This window comes from Ictalurus punctatus, chromosome 9, assembly GCF_001660625.3.
Source record: "Ictalurus punctatus breed USDA103 chromosome 9, Coco_2.0, whole genome shotgun sequence".
Classification (NCBI taxonomy): Eukaryota; Metazoa; Chordata; class Actinopteri; order Siluriformes; family Ictaluridae; genus Ictalurus; species Ictalurus punctatus.
Window position 1 is genome coordinate 29,463,467 of NC_030424.2, and position 21,047 is coordinate 29,484,513.

A 21,047-nucleotide genomic window follows, 5' to 3' on the forward strand; every position below is an offset into this window, starting at 1 on the left:
ATGTATTCAGACATAGTATGGTCATGTGCATTCCACACACACACACATTCTTTCACATAGAATGTATTCAGACATACTATGGTCATGTGCATTCCACACACACACACACACACACACACACACACACACACACACACACACACACACACACACACACACAAGGCTGATGAAAAAAAATAAGCAAAATGATTAATAATGAATTTCCATACACGTCCAACCAAAAATATGACACACACACACACACACACACACACACACACACACACTTATGCATACAAACACACACACACAGACACACACGTTCTTTCACATAGAATATATTCATACATAGTATGGTCATGTCCATTCCACACACACACACACATACACATCCAACCAAAAATATCACACACACACACACACACACACACACACACACACACACACACACAAACATTCTTTCGCACAGAATGTATTCAGACATAGTATGGTCATGTGCATGTGCAATCATTTTAAAAATTCTGTTGCTCCAATTAGATTTTCTCCAGTAGAATGCAGCCTTTTAAACCAGGAAAAATGACTAACTTTAAGTTGTATAACAATAGTAATTAAAATCCAGTATAATTTACAATACAAATATCATACCTAACATCTATGAAGGTTTTATAGACATAAAAGCACTGATTTAAATGAGCAATATAAACAATAAAGAAACACTCTGCATCTACTACTTTTATCCCTCTCATAGACCTATCCACAGTCCAAAGGGTGCTAATTCTGCTCAAAGAGCAAACTGACTACAATGGAGCTAGAAGGCTATATGTGTGAATGACAAAAGATTTATTGATTTTTTTTAAAAATGTGTCAATACATGAAATTAGATTACACAATGTAGTTACACGAATAAGTGGAAATGTAATCATGCTTTTCTTTCCTATGGCACATATGAAAAGCCCTCTCTAGATGAACAGATTTGTCAAATGAAACTTTATCATCCTTTTCCACTGCTACGGTAGACTACACAGTAGATTTTCAAATTACACTGCTAAACATGACTAGCATTAGCTATGTGTAGTAGTGCAAAATGGGTCCAAAGTAGGTCCATCAACTGTATTAACAGGTGTAGCCTATACACAATTCATAATTGAGAATATGCCCAAATTTATTGCTTTAGTAGAATTTATTTGTAAGTGAAATTATACTCACATTGAATCGTGCTTTGTACAGTATTTGTTCAGTCTACATGTCCTCTAACAGTCTTAACTGTGTGAATTTTTCCAGGAATGTTAAATGTGTACGGACTTGACATTAGTGACTTGAAATTATCACGCCAATTTCATTAATCTACTACTTTCTTCTACAACTCAATTAATAGATCTTGTATGGTAGCACTACTTGTATTGTTCTCTGCTTGATAGATCGCTTTGTTGTATTCTCTCATTTGTAAGTCTCTTTGGTTAAAGCGTCTGCTAAATAAATAAATGTAAATGTACTACAACTTATATTTTGTTTTAAATCAATTAATGCAGAAATTTCAGTTTCAATTACATACAATAATAAGTTGATGTAATTATCAACATTATTATGTCAACACAACTCATCAAAATAATGTTTACAGTTTTAAAAATTGAATTAAGTCAATCAATTTGAATTTTTTTTTTCTTGCAACCACACATTTAATTAAGTTGTGGTAATAGGTCCCCTGAATTACTTTTTAGACAAAAGCGTGATTATTTCTGACGACGAGTTTCCTGAGACAACCGCTCTGTGTTCTTTCACACACACACACACACACACACACACACACACATACATGCATATCCCTTGTCTAACACTCCTGAGACAGGTCAAAGGTCATCACCAACCGTCATTATCTTAACAGGTGTAGGTCATTGATTAATATCAGTGGTCCTTCACATAGATCCATATGTTCATTGTGCATTCCACAAGTATATACATGCATATCAAATGGTTATTATTGGTTATACACTGACTTTTGCTCCAAGAAAAAAAAAAACAGATGTTAGTTTGACAGTTTCTTCATGAAGATATTGTAAAGACGTTCTTGCTTAACCCTGAGCAGGGCGTCAACAACTCAGAATATCGTCTCTTAAGTCCAAGGGTTCTTTGGGAGGTAGAAAAAACATTTAAAGATGATGTTTTAAAAGAAACGGGCGTTTCGTCCATAATGGCAAAAAAGAGAAATGGTTGTACTCCAATGTGAAATAAATCGCTGGAGACACACTGAGTACATTTCTCTTCGACAGTCTATAAGGATCCCTACCCTTCATGTAATATGAAAAATGTACACACCCTCCGTGACTACATTACGTGAGGTTTAAACATTTTTATTTTGTGATGGCAGCAAGACAAAACTGTTGTACATTTTATATCTGGTGATTTTAGAATTAGGCCCCAACTGTCAAATATATTTTAAAAAGTAAAAATGAATAATTTCCCTCACAAACTTCTTCAGACAATAATTGTCAGAACATTTTTCACATGGGTGATAGGTGTTTGATAACTTTTTTTGCTTCAATATAAATAAATAAATAAAAACTGTTTTGTGTGTTTACTCAGGTTGCCTTTCTTTAATGTTGTATTTTGTTTGATTAGTATGAGATATACACATAAACAAGAAATCAGGATGGGGCAAATACGTTTTGTATTATTCTTCGATTCATCTCATAATGGTCAGCATGGGCGTGATTCTGGGAATAGTCTGTGATGGTTGAGGGATTGTGTTAAATTGATTTGTATGGGGAAAAAAACAATAAAATTAACTTTGAAAGAAAGAAAAGCAATTTAAAGAAACCAATGATGTGAACCATAGAAGTGGGCATGGCCGAATAATGTGTCCCTTTCACAGCGAGCTTGAACGCATCACATGACACACTGTTGTTTTGCACATGCGGGTCAGTTAAGGAGCGTGATCTATTCAGACTAATGTCAGATATAGGCCACATATAGTTTCACATAGCTTAACAAAAATATGGGATTTGGTCAGTAAATCTGATTTGGGCTACTGTTGCCTGGAGTGTGAATGTAGCCTAAGAGTACTATCAAGAAAATTATGTGAAACCCATTTGTTTTCAAAGAATGGAATAGAAGTCTTTATTGATCAGATAGTACAGTGAAATTCATTCTTTGCATATGCCAGACTGTTAGGAAGTTGGGGTCAGAGCACAGGGACAGCCATGACCCCCCAACCTTACTATCAGTAACCCAGAGCCTTAACCACTAAGCCATCATTGGCATTAATTAAAAAATATGAAAAATAAATTTCACCTCACCACCTTTTCACCTCACTTAATTCACACCTATTTCACCTTTTCTGTAATTTACCTCAAGATGTTGATCTTTTCAGGTGCTGGTACACTACAAAATATGTTTTATTGGCATAGACATGAGTCAAAATATGTACCTTTCTGCCTCTTCTGTCATGTTTTCATTTTGTTTCCAGCCTTCTGTGTGCTTGATTTTTTGGGAATGTGCTTTGCATTTTTATAGGTATGTGTGTATGAAGAAAATAAGCCTTTCCAAAACTTTTGTAAATCTGGTGGAATTTTTTGTTCATTCTTTGTTGTTTTTACACATGACTTTACTAAAATATTGATAATTGAAGCCCATTATAAGAACTTTAAAGCTCAGTGAATTAAACAAGCACAGTGATGTGCTCCTACAGGAGGAAGCAGGAGAGATTCAGCAGGGGGGATATTCTGCACATTTCTACACATATTCTGCACATTAATCCTGCACATTAATCACTGATTCTTACATCACATAATCCATGAATTCTACCTGATCATGAATAAAATGGTTAATTAATGCTTAGAATAAGGAAAGCACTAAGAATATTGTCTATATACAAGTTTTTAAAGTATATATGCATTTTTAAAGTGAGTAAATAATTATTTCACCTTCATCATCCCTCCAATAGTGAACTACGTCTTATTACATTTACTGAGTAAACATACTACTCAACAAAAATGACTAATGCACTACAGAATTACTGTATTTGAGACACAGCTATAGACTTAGAGACCTCCTTTTTCTATTGCAGTATTAGTTTATTTCTCCTTGTGAAACACCTCTCCATCTGGTTGTGCTCTCCATTTCACCTCAATGTCCTCTACTATCCCATTATCCTTCAGTTTCTGCTTGATCTGAAAAAAAAAAAACACTTTTATTACTAAACAATGCCAGATAGAGGCACTAATCTCTGAAAGAAATCTCTGTAAAAGTTGTAAAAAAAATTCTACAGAAATGGAAGACAACAGTCAGATTCTTATTACAATACAGTGTGTACGTGGCAGAGCTTGATTAAGACTCAGGTTCTGGCTGCAGTAATGAGGAGGGGAATGTACATTTTTAGTGTGGTCTTGTGGAGGATGAGACCCACCTTCTCCAAGATGGCCACATTTACTGCAGGATCATTCACATCCTGACTGGACTGGATCTTCATCTTCATGATTTGTTGTTTTGTGGTTCCTGGATGTTGAAATGTAAACACGGACAAATACACACTATTACACTTATATTCTAAAAGCAGTTTAAATTTTATTGAATATAAGTAATAGTTAACATACCTGAGTAACAGAAGAAAGGCAAAATGTCTGAGCACGATGCATCAGCGGCCTCACCCATATATATATAACCACAGTTTTCATCCCACTGGCCATTATCAGGTTGTCCAGACATCCAGCTGATAGTAGAGAAGTTGGTATGATCTACCCACTTCCAGGGGTCTTTTATCAGTCCAAACCATGTAATTCCGGTGACTAGTGCCTGTATAAATGAGTTTTCTGTTTCATCTCTCGCACTGGCCAGGTCTGTGTGATACTGTCTGCAGTAAGCCTGAGCTTCGGACCATTGTACAGTATTAGATATGTAAATGTACCTGTTGTTGCCAGTTTTTGTTTCTGTGAGAATAAAACAGAAGAAACTTGAATATTCAAGAAAAGTTAGTCCTTACAAAAAAGGGAAAGGTAAACAGGTTACATTATAAAAACGTTAAAAGGAAGTTTCACAGAAACAAAGAAAAAATATAGCTGGAAACAGCAATTACAAGGCCAAGCACAACAGAGGCAAAGTAAGGAGATAAGCAAACATTATTTTAGAATGGTCATGATTTTATGACCAACCGCTAAGAAGTTATAAGCAAAAATATGCTTTTTTCATATCTTGTGAAAACTAGGAGGCACTGTTCCGAAACTGGCCAGGTACTCTAATGTCATGATGATTATGACTTATACTAAATTTGGTCTGAATACACTAAAGCATTATGGAGATAAAGCCTCACGTCCATTTTGGCATGCTCGCCATTGAATTCGTTTGTGTGTTATTCAAGAATGGTTTGATGAATCAACATGAATTCCATAATTTTTGTTTGCATGGTCTAAAGATGATCTCATTCAGTTGTAGTGAAAATCAGACAAACAGTCTAGGAGGAGATTTAAAAAGTTGTTTTTTTAGAAAGCTGTTTGCCAAATTTCATAACTTTCCAATGTACAGTTCTACGGCTATCATAGACTCAAGAGCAGAAGAAGAAGAAGAAGAAATAAGTAATAATAAATAATAAATAAATAAGGTGCTTGGCCCCTAAAAAAGAATAAAACACTGCACACATTTTGTTCTAGAAAGACTGAACCTGTAAACAATTTCCTAAGTGCAATAAATGCCAAAGTCAATCATATCAGTTGTGTTTTTTGATAGGTTAGATTTGCTGTTTAATAGTTTGTCACTTAAAACATATTTAAGTTCAGTTAGCATGCCGAAAACACACAAGTCAGATTTTTTCTTTAAAGACAACATTCTCTACTGACACAATGGGAAAGTGAATAATATGTAGATTTTACCATCAAAGCACAGAAAGGGGCGCAGTTCAGTACATTTCAGATCCCACCAACCCCAGGGAGTTGCAGCGCCACAGTTTTGTTTTCCACCATTGTTATTTGGCTCTCCAACATCCCAATTTCCCAATATATTTGTCACTGGTTCATATCCAAGGGACCAGTGCCAGCTGGAAATATTACTGTACATTCCAATCCAAGCACTGGAACTGAATTTCTGACTCTGTACTTCATTCTGTAGTTGGATCACGTCATCATTACTTTTGATGATAGCCAAGTCGGTGTATGTGGCTTGGCAGTAAGTCTGAGCATCAGTCCACTTTCTTCCCTGCTGGACCAAAAAGTACTTACGGGTCACAGACTGGACAAGGGGGACAACTCCTGTGGAGAAGAGTTTTAAAAGATTTTATGCAATGTTACAGCTATGGCAGAAATTCCACTAACGTCCTTGTTTAATTTTACTGTTCAGTGTAAAAGATGGTATTATAGTTTTCTTGGGTGAAAACAAAACAAAACAACACAGACACTGATTTTTCTTTTGTTGTTTATAAAAAAAAAACATCTCCCGTAACTCAATAATTGTGAAACTACCTACCTCTTGTAATCCTACATATTACAGTTTTTGGCTCAATACTCAAATGAGATTTTTTTCCCCCGTAAAATGTCTTGGTTATGCATGTAACCCTGTTCCCTGAGAAGGGAACGAGACATTGCATTTAGCATAACACTATGGGAGCTCCTTTGTGCGCAACCGGCATCTGAAGCTTGTGTAAAATCATGCCTATTTATAGGCCTGCCGTGCTCAGGTGACGTGGCAAAGTCTTCAAGGAGGCGATCCACCTAGTGGAATAATGCCCAAAGGCATAGCAGGACCACACGCCTCATAAGCGATAGAGATTGCTTCCACTATCCAATTAGAGATGCGTTGCTTTCACACAGCATCACCTCCACTGTCGCCGCCAAGCAGACCAGCAGCTGCTCCGATTTATGTCACTGGCTGGAGCGGTGGACATAAGTACAGTGAGCCCTTACTGGACACAGCAGATGCAGTCTCTCTTGTTCTGGTTTGAGGAACAGACGAGGGCAGAAAGCCTGCAACAGCACAGGCTGGGCAGCAGATGTAAATAATTGGTAAATGGCACACTTATATAGCGCATTTATCCAAAGCGCATTACACTGTGTCTCATTCACCCATACACACACACACACACACACACACACACCAATAGTAGCAGAGCTGCCATGCAAGGCGCTAACTTGCCATCTGGGGCAACTTGGGGTCCAGTGTCTTGCCCAAGGACACTTCACATGTGGAGTCACGTGGGCCAGGAATCGAACCGCCTACTCGCTTGAGATATGTCAGGCCCATCTGCGCTGCCTGCAGATGCGTCCCAGTCGCCTGATACCACGCATGAACCTTGAAGTTAGAGGATGTTGCCCCGACAGAGTCTCCATAAACAGGGGCGTGGCTGGCCAAAATGGCAGCTACGTAAACCCTGATTGTAGAAGGAGCCCACCCCACTGAGAAACGTCCTTGTAAGAACTCCAGGACTGTAGCTAGTGCACAGGTCACTGGGTCTAGCTGGCGTTCCTCACACCACAAGACAAAAAGCCACCACTTGAGCGCACAAAATTTCCTCATGGATGGTGCTCTAGCTATCAACATGGTCTCTACAACCTCAGTTGTGAGACCAGAATCTATGAGCTGGTGCCCCTCAGGTGCCAGACTCACAGTTTCCATAGTTCCGGCCGAGGGTGATAAATCAGCCCTCCAGCATGAGACAGTAGATCGCTGCAGTTGGGAATCTCCCAAGGAGTGCCACCTAGCAGGAATATTATCTCTGGGAACAATATTCAAGCTGGCCAATAAGGTGCTACTAGCAGCAGATGTAGACTGTCTTGGTGAACTCTTGCTAGAACTTGTGGGAGCAGAGCAATCGGTGGAAAAGTGTACAGATGTGACCTCGGCCACATGTGCACCATGGTGTCCATCCCTAATTATGTGGGAGGAGTGAGGGTGAACCACAGCGGGCAGTCCTGCTTGGCCAAACCTCTGCCATATGGACTCCACCACTTGTGGATGGAGCCACCAATACCTGGGTCTCAGCCCCTGCCTCAACTGGATGTCTGCCCACACATTCTAGTTGCCCAGAATGTACATTGCACTCACTTCCAAAATTTCCCTCTGCCCAGAGAAGAATTAGTTGCACGTGCCTGAATAGGGGGTGCAGACATAATCCTCACTGGTGGTCAATATATGAGACCACCACTGTGTTATCTGTAAACACATGAAGACCTCTCAATTAACGTTGGTTGTTGCTGCTATAAGCTCCAATAGTCTCCAATAGAGACTGGAGGGGATGCCAAGATTCAGCTTTATCTTGCTCAATGTTGATAGGATGGACCCTACGCATGTTGGGGATAGAAATGCCCTCATCATAATAGAATCCTTATAACCCCTAGAAAAGTTGTCCACTGCACTGGAGTAAGCATACTTTTCTGAGGTTCAACCTGAGCCCCAAGCTCTTCATGTGGGCAAGAATAACATCTCGATGTTGATCCGCCAGTTCCCTGGATCATGCTAGAATTAACCAGTTGTCCAGGTAGTTTAGTACACGAATGCCCTGGAGTCACACTGGAGCCAGAATGACATCCATGCACAATGTGAAGTTGTGAGGCGATAGCCCGAAGGGAAGAACCAGATCTTGGCTATAAGGAGATATGCACCTCTTAGATCTATCGTCACAAACCAGTCCTCAAACTGAATCTGTGGAACGATAAGTTTTGGCATCAGCCTCTTGAACCTGTATGTCCGAAAAGTACAGTTCAGATGACACAGATCTAAAATTGGCCACATACTCCTATATTATTTGCAGACCAGGAAATAATGGCTGTAAAAACCTCCCTCCTTCAGGGAACGGGGTACATGTTCTATGGCCCCTTTGACCAAGAGGGATCTCACTTCCTGCACTAACATTGGGCTCTGGTCTCTGCTAACTACTGTGGTGAGCACACCCCTGAACCAGGGGGGCAAGCTCTGAACTGGACCCGGTACCCCTTTTCTACGGTAGACAGAACCCATGGAGACACATTTGGCAGTAGTTTCCATGCTGCCAGACGGTCTTTTAGTGATGTTAACTATTCCACATTCTATTGGAGGGAAAGCATCCGATTTTCATTGCCCTGTGACAGCTTGCTGACCAAAGAACACTGAAAATTTGGGACAGCCTTGGCTAGGGGAGGCCCTACAGTAGCACTGGGGGCTAACTGCCCTGAAACCTCATGTCCCCTGATATGTCCCTCCACATCCCCTCAGGACTGCTCTTCTTTGTTTGCCTGGGCTTTATGACCATTCTCAGATCAGGCCTAGTAGCAGGCCGCGACTGTGGCTTCCCGGTTCCCTTGCCTGTCTGCAGGGGTTAACGGGCTGCCATAATCACCTTCTGTGTCTCCCTTGCACTAGTGCTGGCTTGGGCTCCACTTGTGGATGCCTGGGTGAATGCAACACAACAGGGAAGGATGTCACGTTCACTCAGCAGGTCTGCTTGGTAAACCTGCAACACTGTCATTGTCGGCAGTGACCCACAAGCAAGACAAGTTTTTAACACACTTATGGTTCCTCAGAGCCAGAGAGGAATTATTACTATTATTTTTGTGTATGTTTTTTTTTTTTTGTCTTTCCATAGCGGAAGGAGCTCCAAAATCCAGCAGAGAGCCGGACCCGGAAGACAGAGCAAGAGATAGAGCAGCGCTCATCTCCGACTCCTCTTCCAGATCCATAAGAAATCCCCCGGACCTGAGACGGCTAGCTTCCTCGGCAGCGGCCAGCCCAGATCCGCGAGGCTTTGAAACCCTACTCGCTTCGGCTTCCGAGAAGAGAGCGAGTTACAAGTGGAGCTGCCTAATGTAGGCGTTATAATGCGCAGTCAACACAAACAACTGACATGCAGTCTCGCTGAAGATAATAAGGCTGACGGTGTGGTTCACAGGTCCCAAATATATATATATCACGCAATGCGCTTAATTGCCACATCACCTGATCACGGCAGGCCTATAAATAGGCATGATTTTACACATGCTTCAGATGCCGTTTGCGTGCAAAGGCGCTCCCCATAGTGTTACGCTAGACACAACGTGGAGTTCCCGTTGAAAGGGAACAATAAGTTCATATCTCTGTACAGTTAGTTTCTTGTTTCAGTATCTTTTCAGAAGTTTAAGCAAATTGCACGTTTTGGCACATGTGTACAAAAGAGTAAGCACAATTGTCTAGAATTTGCACAATAACTAAATGCACATGGCTTGCTAATCAAAGCTGATTGATTGATTCTCAGTGAAATCGTGATACTCTTCACAGCTTCTGAACATTCTTTCGTCATGTGAGCCATCACATGCAAAATGATCCATTCAGTTATCAAAATCTGTCAGACATACCTGTATATTCCATAAATATCTATAACATGGAAGATTTTAAGAACTACTTCAGGTTTTTTCATTGTTGTTTTTTTTCTTCTTTTTTTTGCATGGATGTCATTTGTGGCAAATTTCTGTTCACATACATATATATATATATATATATATATATATATATATATATATATATATATATATATATATATATATATATATAAAAATAAATAAATGGACATACAAATGTGATTTTTTTTTGTTTACATGTAACACATTGCTACAAAAATAAATATCGTATACATACAAATGTGCATATTCTTTTTCTGTGTACTACAGTATTGACTTTTCCCACTGGACTTTTACCTACTTTTGAAATCTGTATCTAAAAAGCTCAGTGTGATACACAATAGCATTCAGTTAGACAAAACTGACATTCTTGTATATTAAGCATGTCAACAAAAAAAGTACAGCAATGAAGTACCGCATGAATTAAATTTTTTGGACGAGTACTACATTTTGCAGACATGCAATAGAGTTGTGATGTCCCATAAAACAATTAACAGTGACAATTGCACTGACAGCTTAGAGAATGTTAATGAGCCAAAGCGATTGACTAAAACTTTAACATTGTTGTTTAAGGTGTCCTAAACTAGAAGTAGTAGGACTACTAGTTCAGGAGGATGAAATATGCATCCTTTCTGTAAATCAGGTGAAGCAATCACTTTAAAGTACAGAGCACAGAGCAGCTCACCTACATGTTTTTTTTCATATAGAAAGTTGCTGCCACACACACATGCACACACAAACTTCACTCACCTGTGAAAAACAGGAGTATGAACAGATGCTGCTTCATCATTGATGTTGGTAAACTCTAAGAAATAAGAAATAAAATAGAAGAAATAAATAAAATCCCTCAGCAGTCCAATAACAACTGTGACTACTGTGATATTCACAACCACAGTATACTGTAACAACATATTAACAGTCTAAGAACTAAACTAGATATGTAAAAATTGTCATGACAAACTTTGATTGTTGATGTTGGCTTGAAAAAGTCAGTCTGAAAGTTGAAAATATTTATCAGAAAGCGATACAGATAGATAGGGTGCCAATACTTGTAGAGTTGGATAAACAGATAAGGTGGCAGTATTTGTAGAGCTAGATAGATAGCTAGGGTGCCAACACTTTTAGAGTTGATTAGATAGATAGGGTGCCAATGCTTGTAGAGTTAGATAGATAAATAGATTGATAGATAGGGTGCCAATACTTGTAGAGTTAATTAAATAGATAGAGATAGAGATAGATGAAGTGAGAGGTTGCAGGTATGTTACAGGTATATTGACAGAGTGAGAGGGAGAGAAGAGGTGCTTCAGGCCGTGTGCACAAAGGTTTGTGTGAGTTTTGACTATTGGAGTTTGACATCATGAACATTTTGAACCAGGCTCAGAACATTTTGTCTGTAAGTAAGTGAATGGGAGTTTTTGAGATTTTTGGTTGTCCACTATGGGAAAACTATAAGTCTGCTCAGTTAAAAAAAAATACAGCCCGATCAGTCTGAACAGCTTGAGGGACAGTGCCGAGTATGGTGGAAGTAGCTTGAAAGCTCAAGGCGTTATAAAGGTCAGAATTTTTTTTATACAAGTCAATGGGAATTTTGGCCAATTCAAGCTCCTATAATGGGAATTCCGTAATTCCAATCAGTTTGAAAAGTCACAGGAACTCGACTCAGAACAGGCTGAATGTCACAATTTCCCCTCAAGCTAGTGCGAGCTCGATGTGCGAGCTCGAAGTGCGGGTTCGGAGCACGAGCCCGATGCACGAGCTCTTGGTGAACGCCCGCTTTCGGGTCTTCAGTGACATTGACTTTGTTTACTTTCGACACGTGTTTTTGTTATGGTTCATGTCCTGCCTCTGCCCTGTATTGTCATTGGTTGTTTCCCATATGTGTGTCATCATTGTTCTCAGTTGTGTTTCACCCCTGATTACATTTGTCATTTAAACCCCTCAAGTCTCTTTGCATTTGGTGTATAAAAGGGCGCTGACTAACGTGTGTTGTGTTTTTTGCAGAGAAGCTTGAACGCGACTGAAAGCTCCGCCCCTTGGCTGTATCCGTGACCAGGCTGTAGGAATCAATCCAACTCCAGGCACTCGGAAAACCTCCAGAACGGTACTTACCACCCAGGGACGACCCTGGCACATGAGCACTTCCCCCTAGGGACAACTCCTACATGCAAAAGCTCTCACAATCAGTAAATAAATTCACTTTGTTTACCACTTAAATGGCCTCGTGTCTGTCTGTGCTCTGCCCACTGCTGGCTAAACTCGCTACATGAGGCCACTGAGCACAGACACATCCACTTAAAAAAAAACAGAAGAAAAACCACACTGAAAAAAGAAAAAACAAAAAAAAGAAGAAAAACTGGGCGCATGGTGGCTTAGAGGTTAGCACGTTTGCCTCACACCTCCAGGGTCCGGGGTTCGAGTCCCGCCGGGGCCATGTGTGTGCGGAGTTTGCATGTTCTCCCTGTGCTGTGGGGGTTTCCTCCGGGTACTCTGGTTTCCTCCCCCAGTCCAAAGACATGCGTAGGCCGATTGGCATGTCTATAGTGTCCGTAGTGTATGAATGGGTATGTGTATGTGATTGTGCCCTGCGATGGACTGGCACCCTGTCCAGGGTGTACCCCGCATTGTGCCCGATTCTCCCTGGGATAGGCTCCAGGTTCCCCTGTGACCCTGAAAAGGAGTAAGTGGTAGAAGACAGATGGACCATGGCCGAGAAGCCCGGTACCTTCTCCCCTGCCTGACCCCAGAAGACGACATCGAGACCTACCTTGAGGCCCCGAACGGGTCGCCCACTAAGAAGGCAGGGGCATGGAAGCCTGGCCACACATCCTTGGTCCTTTGCCTCCAGAGAGGCAAGCATACTACGCCCTCTTTCAGGAGGATGTGGTGTCCTATGGAGAGGTAAAGAAGGAGATCCTGGCATGGTGTGGCCGAACTTCCCAACAGGTGGCAGCGGAGGTCCAACGGTGGAGCTACCAGCCAGGGGCCAAGCACCGTAGACAGATGGACACCCTCCTGCGCATCACCAAATTATGGCTCCACCCTGACCAGTGCACCATGGATCGGTTCCTGAGAGCTCTGCCGCCCCGAGAACGCCAAGCAATGGGAATATGAGCTCCCAGGACACCCAAGGAGCTGCTAACAGCCCTAGAACAAGCCCTGCCCCTCTTGGAGTTCAGCAGGGACGGGCAGTAACCCCATAGCCCGCCCGGAAGGGGGCCACCTCATCGGCCCAACCGCTAGCACTGACGAAGGAAAAGAGATCATCTGAAACTGCCCTGCTGACGGGACACCCAAGAAGGAGGCCATGCTGATGAAACCGGATTGGGGGATGCCGAAGGAGAGTCAAAACTCCAGACTCTCCAGAGGGGGTCACCACACTCTGGAGCAGCCAAAACCAGCCCAGCGAAGGAAGAAGGCCCCTACGTGGCCGGAGCGCAGAGAACGCCCGGCCGAAGGTGAGCTGCACACAGCCCCTAACCCATTCTCGTCTGTATTTCAACAGGTGAACTTCGGCCGGGAGCAGAAAGAGGATGACCGCCTGAAACGTTGCTGGGCCCAGGTGTGTCAGATTGAAGGGGTCGACCAGAACACAGGCTCCCCGCCTCCTACTTTTTAGTCAGGGGAGGCCTGCTATAACACCAGACCCCAGAGGGGAAAACGTGGATGTCCTGGTAAACCCCAAGACCCAAATCCAAACGCTGATGCACCTGGCCCATGCCCATCTGCTCAGGGGCCATCTGGGGGCCTGAAACACCGGGGAAAATCTAAAGGACCACTATATCTGGCTGGAGACGGATGCAGAGGTTCAGGACTTCTGTCAATGGTGCCCTCAGTGTTAGCGTACTGCCCCCAGGAAGCCCCCGCTGGCGCCCCTGATCCCTCTGCGCATCATAAACATCCCCTTCGAAATGATCAGCATGGACCTCGTAGGGCCGCTCCCCAAGTCCATCTAGGGCCATGAGTACATTCTCACCATCTTGGACTACGCCACCCGGTACCCTGAGGTGGTGCCACTATGGAAAGCCACCTCCCGCTATATCGCCAGAGAACTGGTACTCCCGTTCAGTTGTGTGGGGATACCAAAGGACATTCTGACCGACCAAGGTATGCCTTTTGTGTCCAAACTAATGTCTGATTTGTGACAGCTGTTGCAGGTGAAACACCTCAAGATGTCCGTCTACCACACGCAAACTGATGGACTTGTCAAAAGGTTTAACCAGATGCTAAAGCAGATGTTACGCCAGGTGGTAGGTGAGGAAGGAAGGAACTGGGACCTTCTCCTTCCCTACGTGCTCTTTTCCATTTGGGAGTGTCCCCAAGCCTCCACGGGCTTCACCCCCTTCAAGCTCCTCTCCAGGAAGAACAGAAAAGGGTGTAAAATGTCCAACGCTGGCTCAGGAGTAACAACCTGGCTATCGGGTACTCCTACTAGTGCCCAGTAGTTCCTGCATGTTCCTGGCCCGGTGGCAGGGCTCGTACACAGTCCTCAATCAGAAAGGCACCGTGAACTACCGCCTGCAGCAGCCCAGTAAGCGAGCGGAGACAAAGGTCTACCACATGAACCTGCTGAAGAAGTGGATAGAATCGGCACCAGTAGTGTCGGTGTTCGCGGCCCTAGGCACAGATCATGACAAGGGAACCTTGGTAGAATTGGGGGAAGATTTTACCCCCACACAAAGACAGGAGCTAACAGAGTTGGTGGACCAATTCACTGATGTTTTTTCTACCTCCACAGGAAGGATGCAGCTGGTCCACCATGAGATCAAGATCCGTCCGGGAGTAGTGGTAAGACAGCAGTCCTACCGTGTCCTAGAGGCCCGTCGCAAGGCTATTGAGGAGGAGGTCGGCCGAATGATGTGGGCCGACCTCATAGAGGAGTCCAACACATCATAGAGGAGTCCAACAGCCCCTTGGTCTAGTCCCATCGTCGTCGTGCCGAAGCCAGACGGAAGTATGCGGCTTTGCAATGTCTTCCGGAAGCTAAACCAGGTCTCTGAGTTCGACAGCTATCCCCTCCCCCGAGTGGACGACCTTGTGGAGCAATTGGGGAGGGCTCAGTTCATATCTACCTTGGATCTAATGAAAGGCTACTGGCAAGAGGCGCTGGCACTGGACGTGAGACCCAAGACTGCCTTCAGCACGGCCACTGGTCACTGGCAGTACCGGATTCTCCCCTTCAGGCTACATGGATGCACCCACAACATTCCAACAGCTGATGGACATTGTCCCGTGACCCCATTGTATGTTCGCGGGCACCTACCTGGATGATGTGGTCATCCACTCCTCCACTTGGTCGGACCACCTATTCCACCTGGAGGAAGTTCTGAAAGAAGGCCGGGCTGACAGCCAGCCCCAAGAAATGCCACCTAGGGCTGACCGAGGCACAGTACCTGGGCTACCATATAAGCTGTATGGGACCACTTCAGATGTAATGATCCTTAGATATATTCCAGGAAAAAAGAATTTGCATCCATTCTATACTGATCAAATCATAATACAACCACTGATTTAATACTGACTCGGATCATTACTTCATTTCATTTAAAATGTGTCATAATATATGCATCATGCCAATGCTATCACATCAAGTGTACAATCAACATCTACTGTACACAGTTTTATTCAAAATCTCTCGGAGTTGTTGACCTTGATTTGTTCACTGTCTGAACCCACAGAACTCAATCAGGCGACTGAATGCTTCAGTATTCTGCTACTTTCTAGATGATGCAACCACACTTAAAACAATAATAATTAGAGAGAGAGAAAAAGTGTACTATGATATTACCACCATACGCACCTTAAAACAGACTATTCAAAAAAGTTAGAAAAATGGCATCAAACTAAATCAGTAGTACTCAAAATTGTATGGAAAGAGGGTAAACAGTCTGGAGTTGCAATGATATTATGAATTCTTTTCTATGACAAAATTGAGAATGTTTACTTACATTTACTTAGTGGTTCTGGTACTAAATTTTGTGCTATAGTTGGTGTTTCTAAAATCACAATAACCCTTCCAGGGTTAAAATGTCAGTATTTCCAGGCTCTAAAGAATACTGACATGCCTAACATAAGACATTATCCCACACATCAAGCTATACAAAATATTTACATTTACAAGTGGTAGTAAATCACTGAAGTATTGCAGAAGAGTTCTGATACATACCTGAAAGGTTACGGAGGTAAACACTCAGTGTTGCAGCTTTTTACATCTCACTGTTCTTTAAAGACTTTCTGCAACATCTGACCGATTGAGTTGCTACTTGTTATTTTCATGTTTGATGACGTCTTTGTTTGCGTACGTTCCACAAAAATTTACATAATCAAATCAGAGTGGATGGACTGACAGGTGACATGTGTTGAGGGATAGCCGTTGCACTTAGAGGGCAATTCTAATCCTGTAGAACCTTGAGAAGGCACCCAGTTATGGAGTGGCAGGCCTCTAAATAATGCCCAGGAAGAGGAGACTTTCCTCATTGAGTGGCATATCAGTAATAGCTTGCGTCTTGGTGGCGGAAAAGAGGAGCCAGTTGTGCCGTTAAATAGCATCTTTTTGCCTCTTGATGAGGTCTGAAATTGGTGATTCCCTGAGCCTCAAAAAGGTTGGGGGCTAACAGCAAAACTGACCTTTGTACCTCTGACACACTGTCATCATTACTCACTGGTCTGATGTAGTTGCTGCATGTGTAGTAGTTTGGGGTTCTTGTTTTCTTTAATCAAACGACAGTGGGAATTGTTTAGCAAAAACCAGGAAACTCTTACACATTCTAAATTTTAATTATACCTCAGAAGAGCCCTTTTTACTTTAAGCTAGGTTTAATCAATACTAGCTCAGAAAATCTAAAAAAAAAAAAAAAAAAATCTACATTTAATGTCTATCTGTCTTTCTTAAAGCCTAATTTAACCATTAAAAAACAAACATTATATCTCAGCTGAGGATGGTCTGGACTCCTTGGAACAAAATCTGATCTCTAGAGCATAGTACAAGGTACACGTACATATATAAACATTTAGCACATTCTTGTTGCTTAGACTTAGAACTTAAATCTAAATGTAATGCTCAAGATTGCTCATAGTTCCACTTTTAGGATCAACTTATGTTGGGAAGGGTTTGAGTCTGTCTTAATTTTTTAGGGGGTACCTAGATAAGTATAGTGTGCATGCAGAACATTTAAGGTTTGAGACTTTTTTTATGGAGTTCAGAGAGTGCATTAAAAAAAATTCCTCTCACTTTTAGGTTGAATATCTCTGGTGAGGAACCAGATATGACCCGGAAAAAGTCCTCTATAGAAGCATTCTGCTGTAAAAGTTTTGTGAGTTTGAGTTTCCACTGGTTACAGAGCTAGGGCTAGTAGAAATCTGGGGAAAAGCCTACTTTATTTATGCATTTTGAGAAATGAACAGATTTAAAATAAGCATAACAACTAATATAAAATTAACAGTATTTTACAGTAATTATGTTTATGATTGAAATACAACAGCTGATGCATGCCAATGGGGTCTATATTGGCATGATCTGTCACAGTGTTCTTCAAATCTGCAGGACTTATTTCTGTGAAAATTTCAGTTTCATATCTGTGCCCCACTAGAGATCTTCAACCTGAAAGTTGGGGCCATTTTAAAAAATTGCACTTTCTTGCCCCCATAAAAAACAAAATGAGAGAAGTCTCAAACCTGAAATTTTCTGCATGTACACTATACTTACCAAGGTACTCCCTAAAAAATATAAAACTAAGACTCGAACCCTTCCCATAATCAAATGATATGTCTAACATAAGACATTATCCCACACATCGAGCTATGCAAAATATTTACATTTACAAGAGGTGGGAAATCACTGAAGTATTGCAGAAGAGTTCTGAAACATACCTGAAATGTTATGGAGGTAAACACTCAGTGTTGCAGCTTTTTACCTCTCACTGTTCTTCAAAGACTTTCTGCAACATCTGACTAATTGAATTGCTGCGTGTCATTTTCATGTTTGATGACGTTTTTGTTTGCGTATTTTCCACAAAACTTTACATAATCAAATCAGAGTGGATGGACTGACAGGTGACATGTGTTGAGGGATAGCCGATGCACTTGGAGGGCAATTCTAACCCTGTAGAACCTTGAGAAGGTCTTAAATTGGTGATGCCCTAAGCCCCAGAAAGGTTGGGGGCTGACAGCAAAACTGAGATTTGTACATCTGACACATTGTCATCAGGACTCACTGGTCTGATGTAGTTGCTGCTTGTGTAGTAGTTTGGGGTGTTTTTTTTTTTTTTTTTTTTTTTTTTTTTTTTTTTAAATCGAACAACAGTGGGAATTATCTAGCAAAAACCAGGAAACTCTTACACATTCTAACTTTTAGTTATACCTATGAAGATCCCTTTTTACTTTCAGCTAGGTTTTATCAATACTAGCTTACAAAATCTCAAAAATCTCCATTTAATGCCTATCTGTCTTTCTTTCTTGTGTTTTCAATATAGTACAGGGTGAATTACATGTTCAAATGACTCTTTTATTTATTTATTTGTAATATTCCATACTGTCCCAACTTGCTTGGAATTGGGGTTGTAGTCATGCACAGTAAACCAGAACCCATGGTGAAAGATTGACTGGAAATTATTTATCAAACTAATGAATAAACATAGTCAAATATCCAATTAGCCAGGTAATAGTTCGTTATAAGGGTGGCATGGTGGGTTAGTGGTTAGTCCATTTGCCTTGCATCTCCAGTGTTGGGGGCTCAATTCCTGCCTCTGCCCTGTGTGCGCAGAGCTTGCATGTTTTTCCAGTGTTTCGGGGGTTTCCCCTGGGTACAACGGTTTCTTCCCACAGTCCCAACATGCGCTGTAGGCTGATTGGCATTTCCAAATTGTTTCAATGTGTGCGAGATTGTGCCCTGCGATGGATTGGCACTTTGTCCCTGGTGTTTCCTACCTTGTACCCCAAGTCCCCTGGGATAGTCTCCAGGCTCCCTGCCACCCTGTCCATGATAAGCTGTACAGAAAATGGATGGATGAATGGATAATTTGGTATAAGTCAACAAAAGCATTGATATTCTATTTAAAACATTTCTCATTAACATGATTTGACTTTCATAATTCTCAAATTAACACATTTCTGCTACATGAAATATAGTAAAGGTATAACAGAGTAATAACATAATAACACACAGAAAATCATGCATATGACTCTCTTAAACTTAATCTAGAAGCATACTGTATCTATGATAATATAAGCATGGTAATATATAATAATAATAATAATAATAATAATAATAATAATAATAATAATAATAATAATGGTGTCTGGGTAGCATTCTTAACATAAAAGGTTCCCTTTCTTAAGGATCTCCACGTTGCGTTTAGCATAACATTATGGGAGGTCATTTTCTGTGTGAAGTGCCTAGGGATGGAGCATGCCACTCAAGAGATCTGACTGCATACTGTAATGCCTACATTAGGCAGCTCCGTTCGCAACTCGCTCTCTTCTCGGAAGCTGAAGCGAGTTGGGTTTCAGAAGCTCGCGGATCTGGGCCGGCCACTGCCGAGGCAGCTAGCCATCTCAGGTCTAGGGGATCTCTTATGGATCCAGAAGAGACGAGCGCTGCTCTATCTCTTGCTCTGTCTTCCGGGTCCAGCTCTCCACTGGATTTTGGAGCTCGCATCGCGCATCCTCCTTCCGCTATGGAAAGCCAAATAGAAAAAAGAAAAAAAAAAAACACACGCACAAAAATAATAGTAATAATTCCTCTCTGACTCCAAGGAGCCAGAAGGATGTGCTAAAAAACTGAGAGCAGCATATAAAGAGCTGCTTGAAGTGATTACTGAGGCTGGATGAGCTTTTTTATGCCCAGTGAAAGTAAATCCCTCACGCTGCAGAAAACTCCCCTTTCTTTCAGAAGTGCATGACAAAATATCAGGCTTCTAGGGGAAAACCATGCATGAGCCATATTTATAACCCCACGATGTTGGATTATTCGGCCATTGTGGGAATGAACGGCATGGCTATTTAGCTATGCTGAAGGTGGAGGAGGCGCTTGCGAGCTACCTCTCTCTCTCTCGACGGCAGGTAACTTAGGGGGGCTGGCTTTGCCATCTAAGTCACCATGTAAGACCACCGTGGCAATGATGGGCAACGCCTATGCAGTAGTAGTCTTGCTCATGGGTGACTGCGGACAATGACGGTGTTGCAGGCCTACCAAGCAGACCTGCTGAGTGAGCTCGACATATGGCGGCATTCAGCCAGTTCCTTCTCTGTTCTGTCGAGTTAAAACGGGCATCCACCAGTGGAGCCCGGGCCATCGCCAGTGCAAGGGAGACACAGAAGGCATGTACAGCAGCCCGCTAACCCCGCGGACAGCCAGGGGAATCGGGCGGCCACAGTCGTGGCCTGCTACTAGGCCTGATCTGAGAATGGTCAAAAAGGCCAAGCAGACAAAGAAGAGTGGTCCTGAGGGGCCGTGGAGGGACGTATCAGGGGACATGAGGTTGTTAGGGCAGTTAGCCCCCAGTGCTATGTAGGGCCTCCCCTAGCCAAGGCTGTCCCAAGTTTTCAGTCTTCTTTGGTCAGCGCGCTGTCACAGGGCAATGAATGGGCAATGGATGCTTTCGCTCCAATAGAATGTGGAATAGTTAGCGTCACCTAAAAGACCGTCTGGCAGCGTGGAAACTACTGCCAAATGTGTCTCCATGGGTTCTGTCTACCGTAGAAAAGGGGTACCGGATCCAGTTCAGAGCTTGACCCCTCAGTTCAGCG

At 42.2% G+C, this 21,047-nt stretch overlaps 1 protein-coding gene across 1 annotated transcript; it reads right to left on the reverse strand.

The window, feature by feature from the left end:
• Positions 1 to 1,965: 1,965 nt before the first annotated feature.
• On the reverse strand, positions 1,966 to 19,356 carry LOC108270268 (putative C-type lectin domain family 20 member A). The gene is made up of 6 exons (XM_017476788.3): positions 19,227 to 19,356; positions 11,055 to 11,109; positions 5,838 to 6,212; positions 4,569 to 4,901; positions 4,382 to 4,470; positions 1,966 to 4,145 (listed from the first exon to the last, which is right to left on the reverse strand). Exons 1-6 carry the CDS (start codon positions 19,278 to 19,280, stop codon positions 4,050 to 4,052), a joined length of 1,002 nt encoding a protein of 333 aa, XP_017332277.2. The 5' UTR covers positions 19,281 to 19,356; the 3' UTR covers positions 1,966 to 4,049.
• Positions 19,357 to 21,047: the final 1,691 nt, after the last annotated feature.

What these genes read in the sequence shown, in the direction of transcription:
- LOC108270268 (XM_017476788.3), bottom strand. Translation starts at nt 19,280, where the DNA reads ATGGACAGGGTGGCAGGGAGCCTGGAGACTATCCCAGGGGACTTGGGG. An exon ending in CATACTCCTGTTTTTCACAG is followed by an intron (nt 6,213 to 11,054) that starts GTGAGTGAAGTT and finishes TCTTCTCCACAG; the next exon opens with GAGTTGTCCCCCTTGTCCAG. An exon ending in ATGTGGCCATCTTGGAGAAG is followed by an intron (nt 4,146 to 4,381) that starts GTGGGTCTCATC and finishes TTTTTTTTTCAG; the next exon opens with ATCAAGCAGAAACTGAAGGA.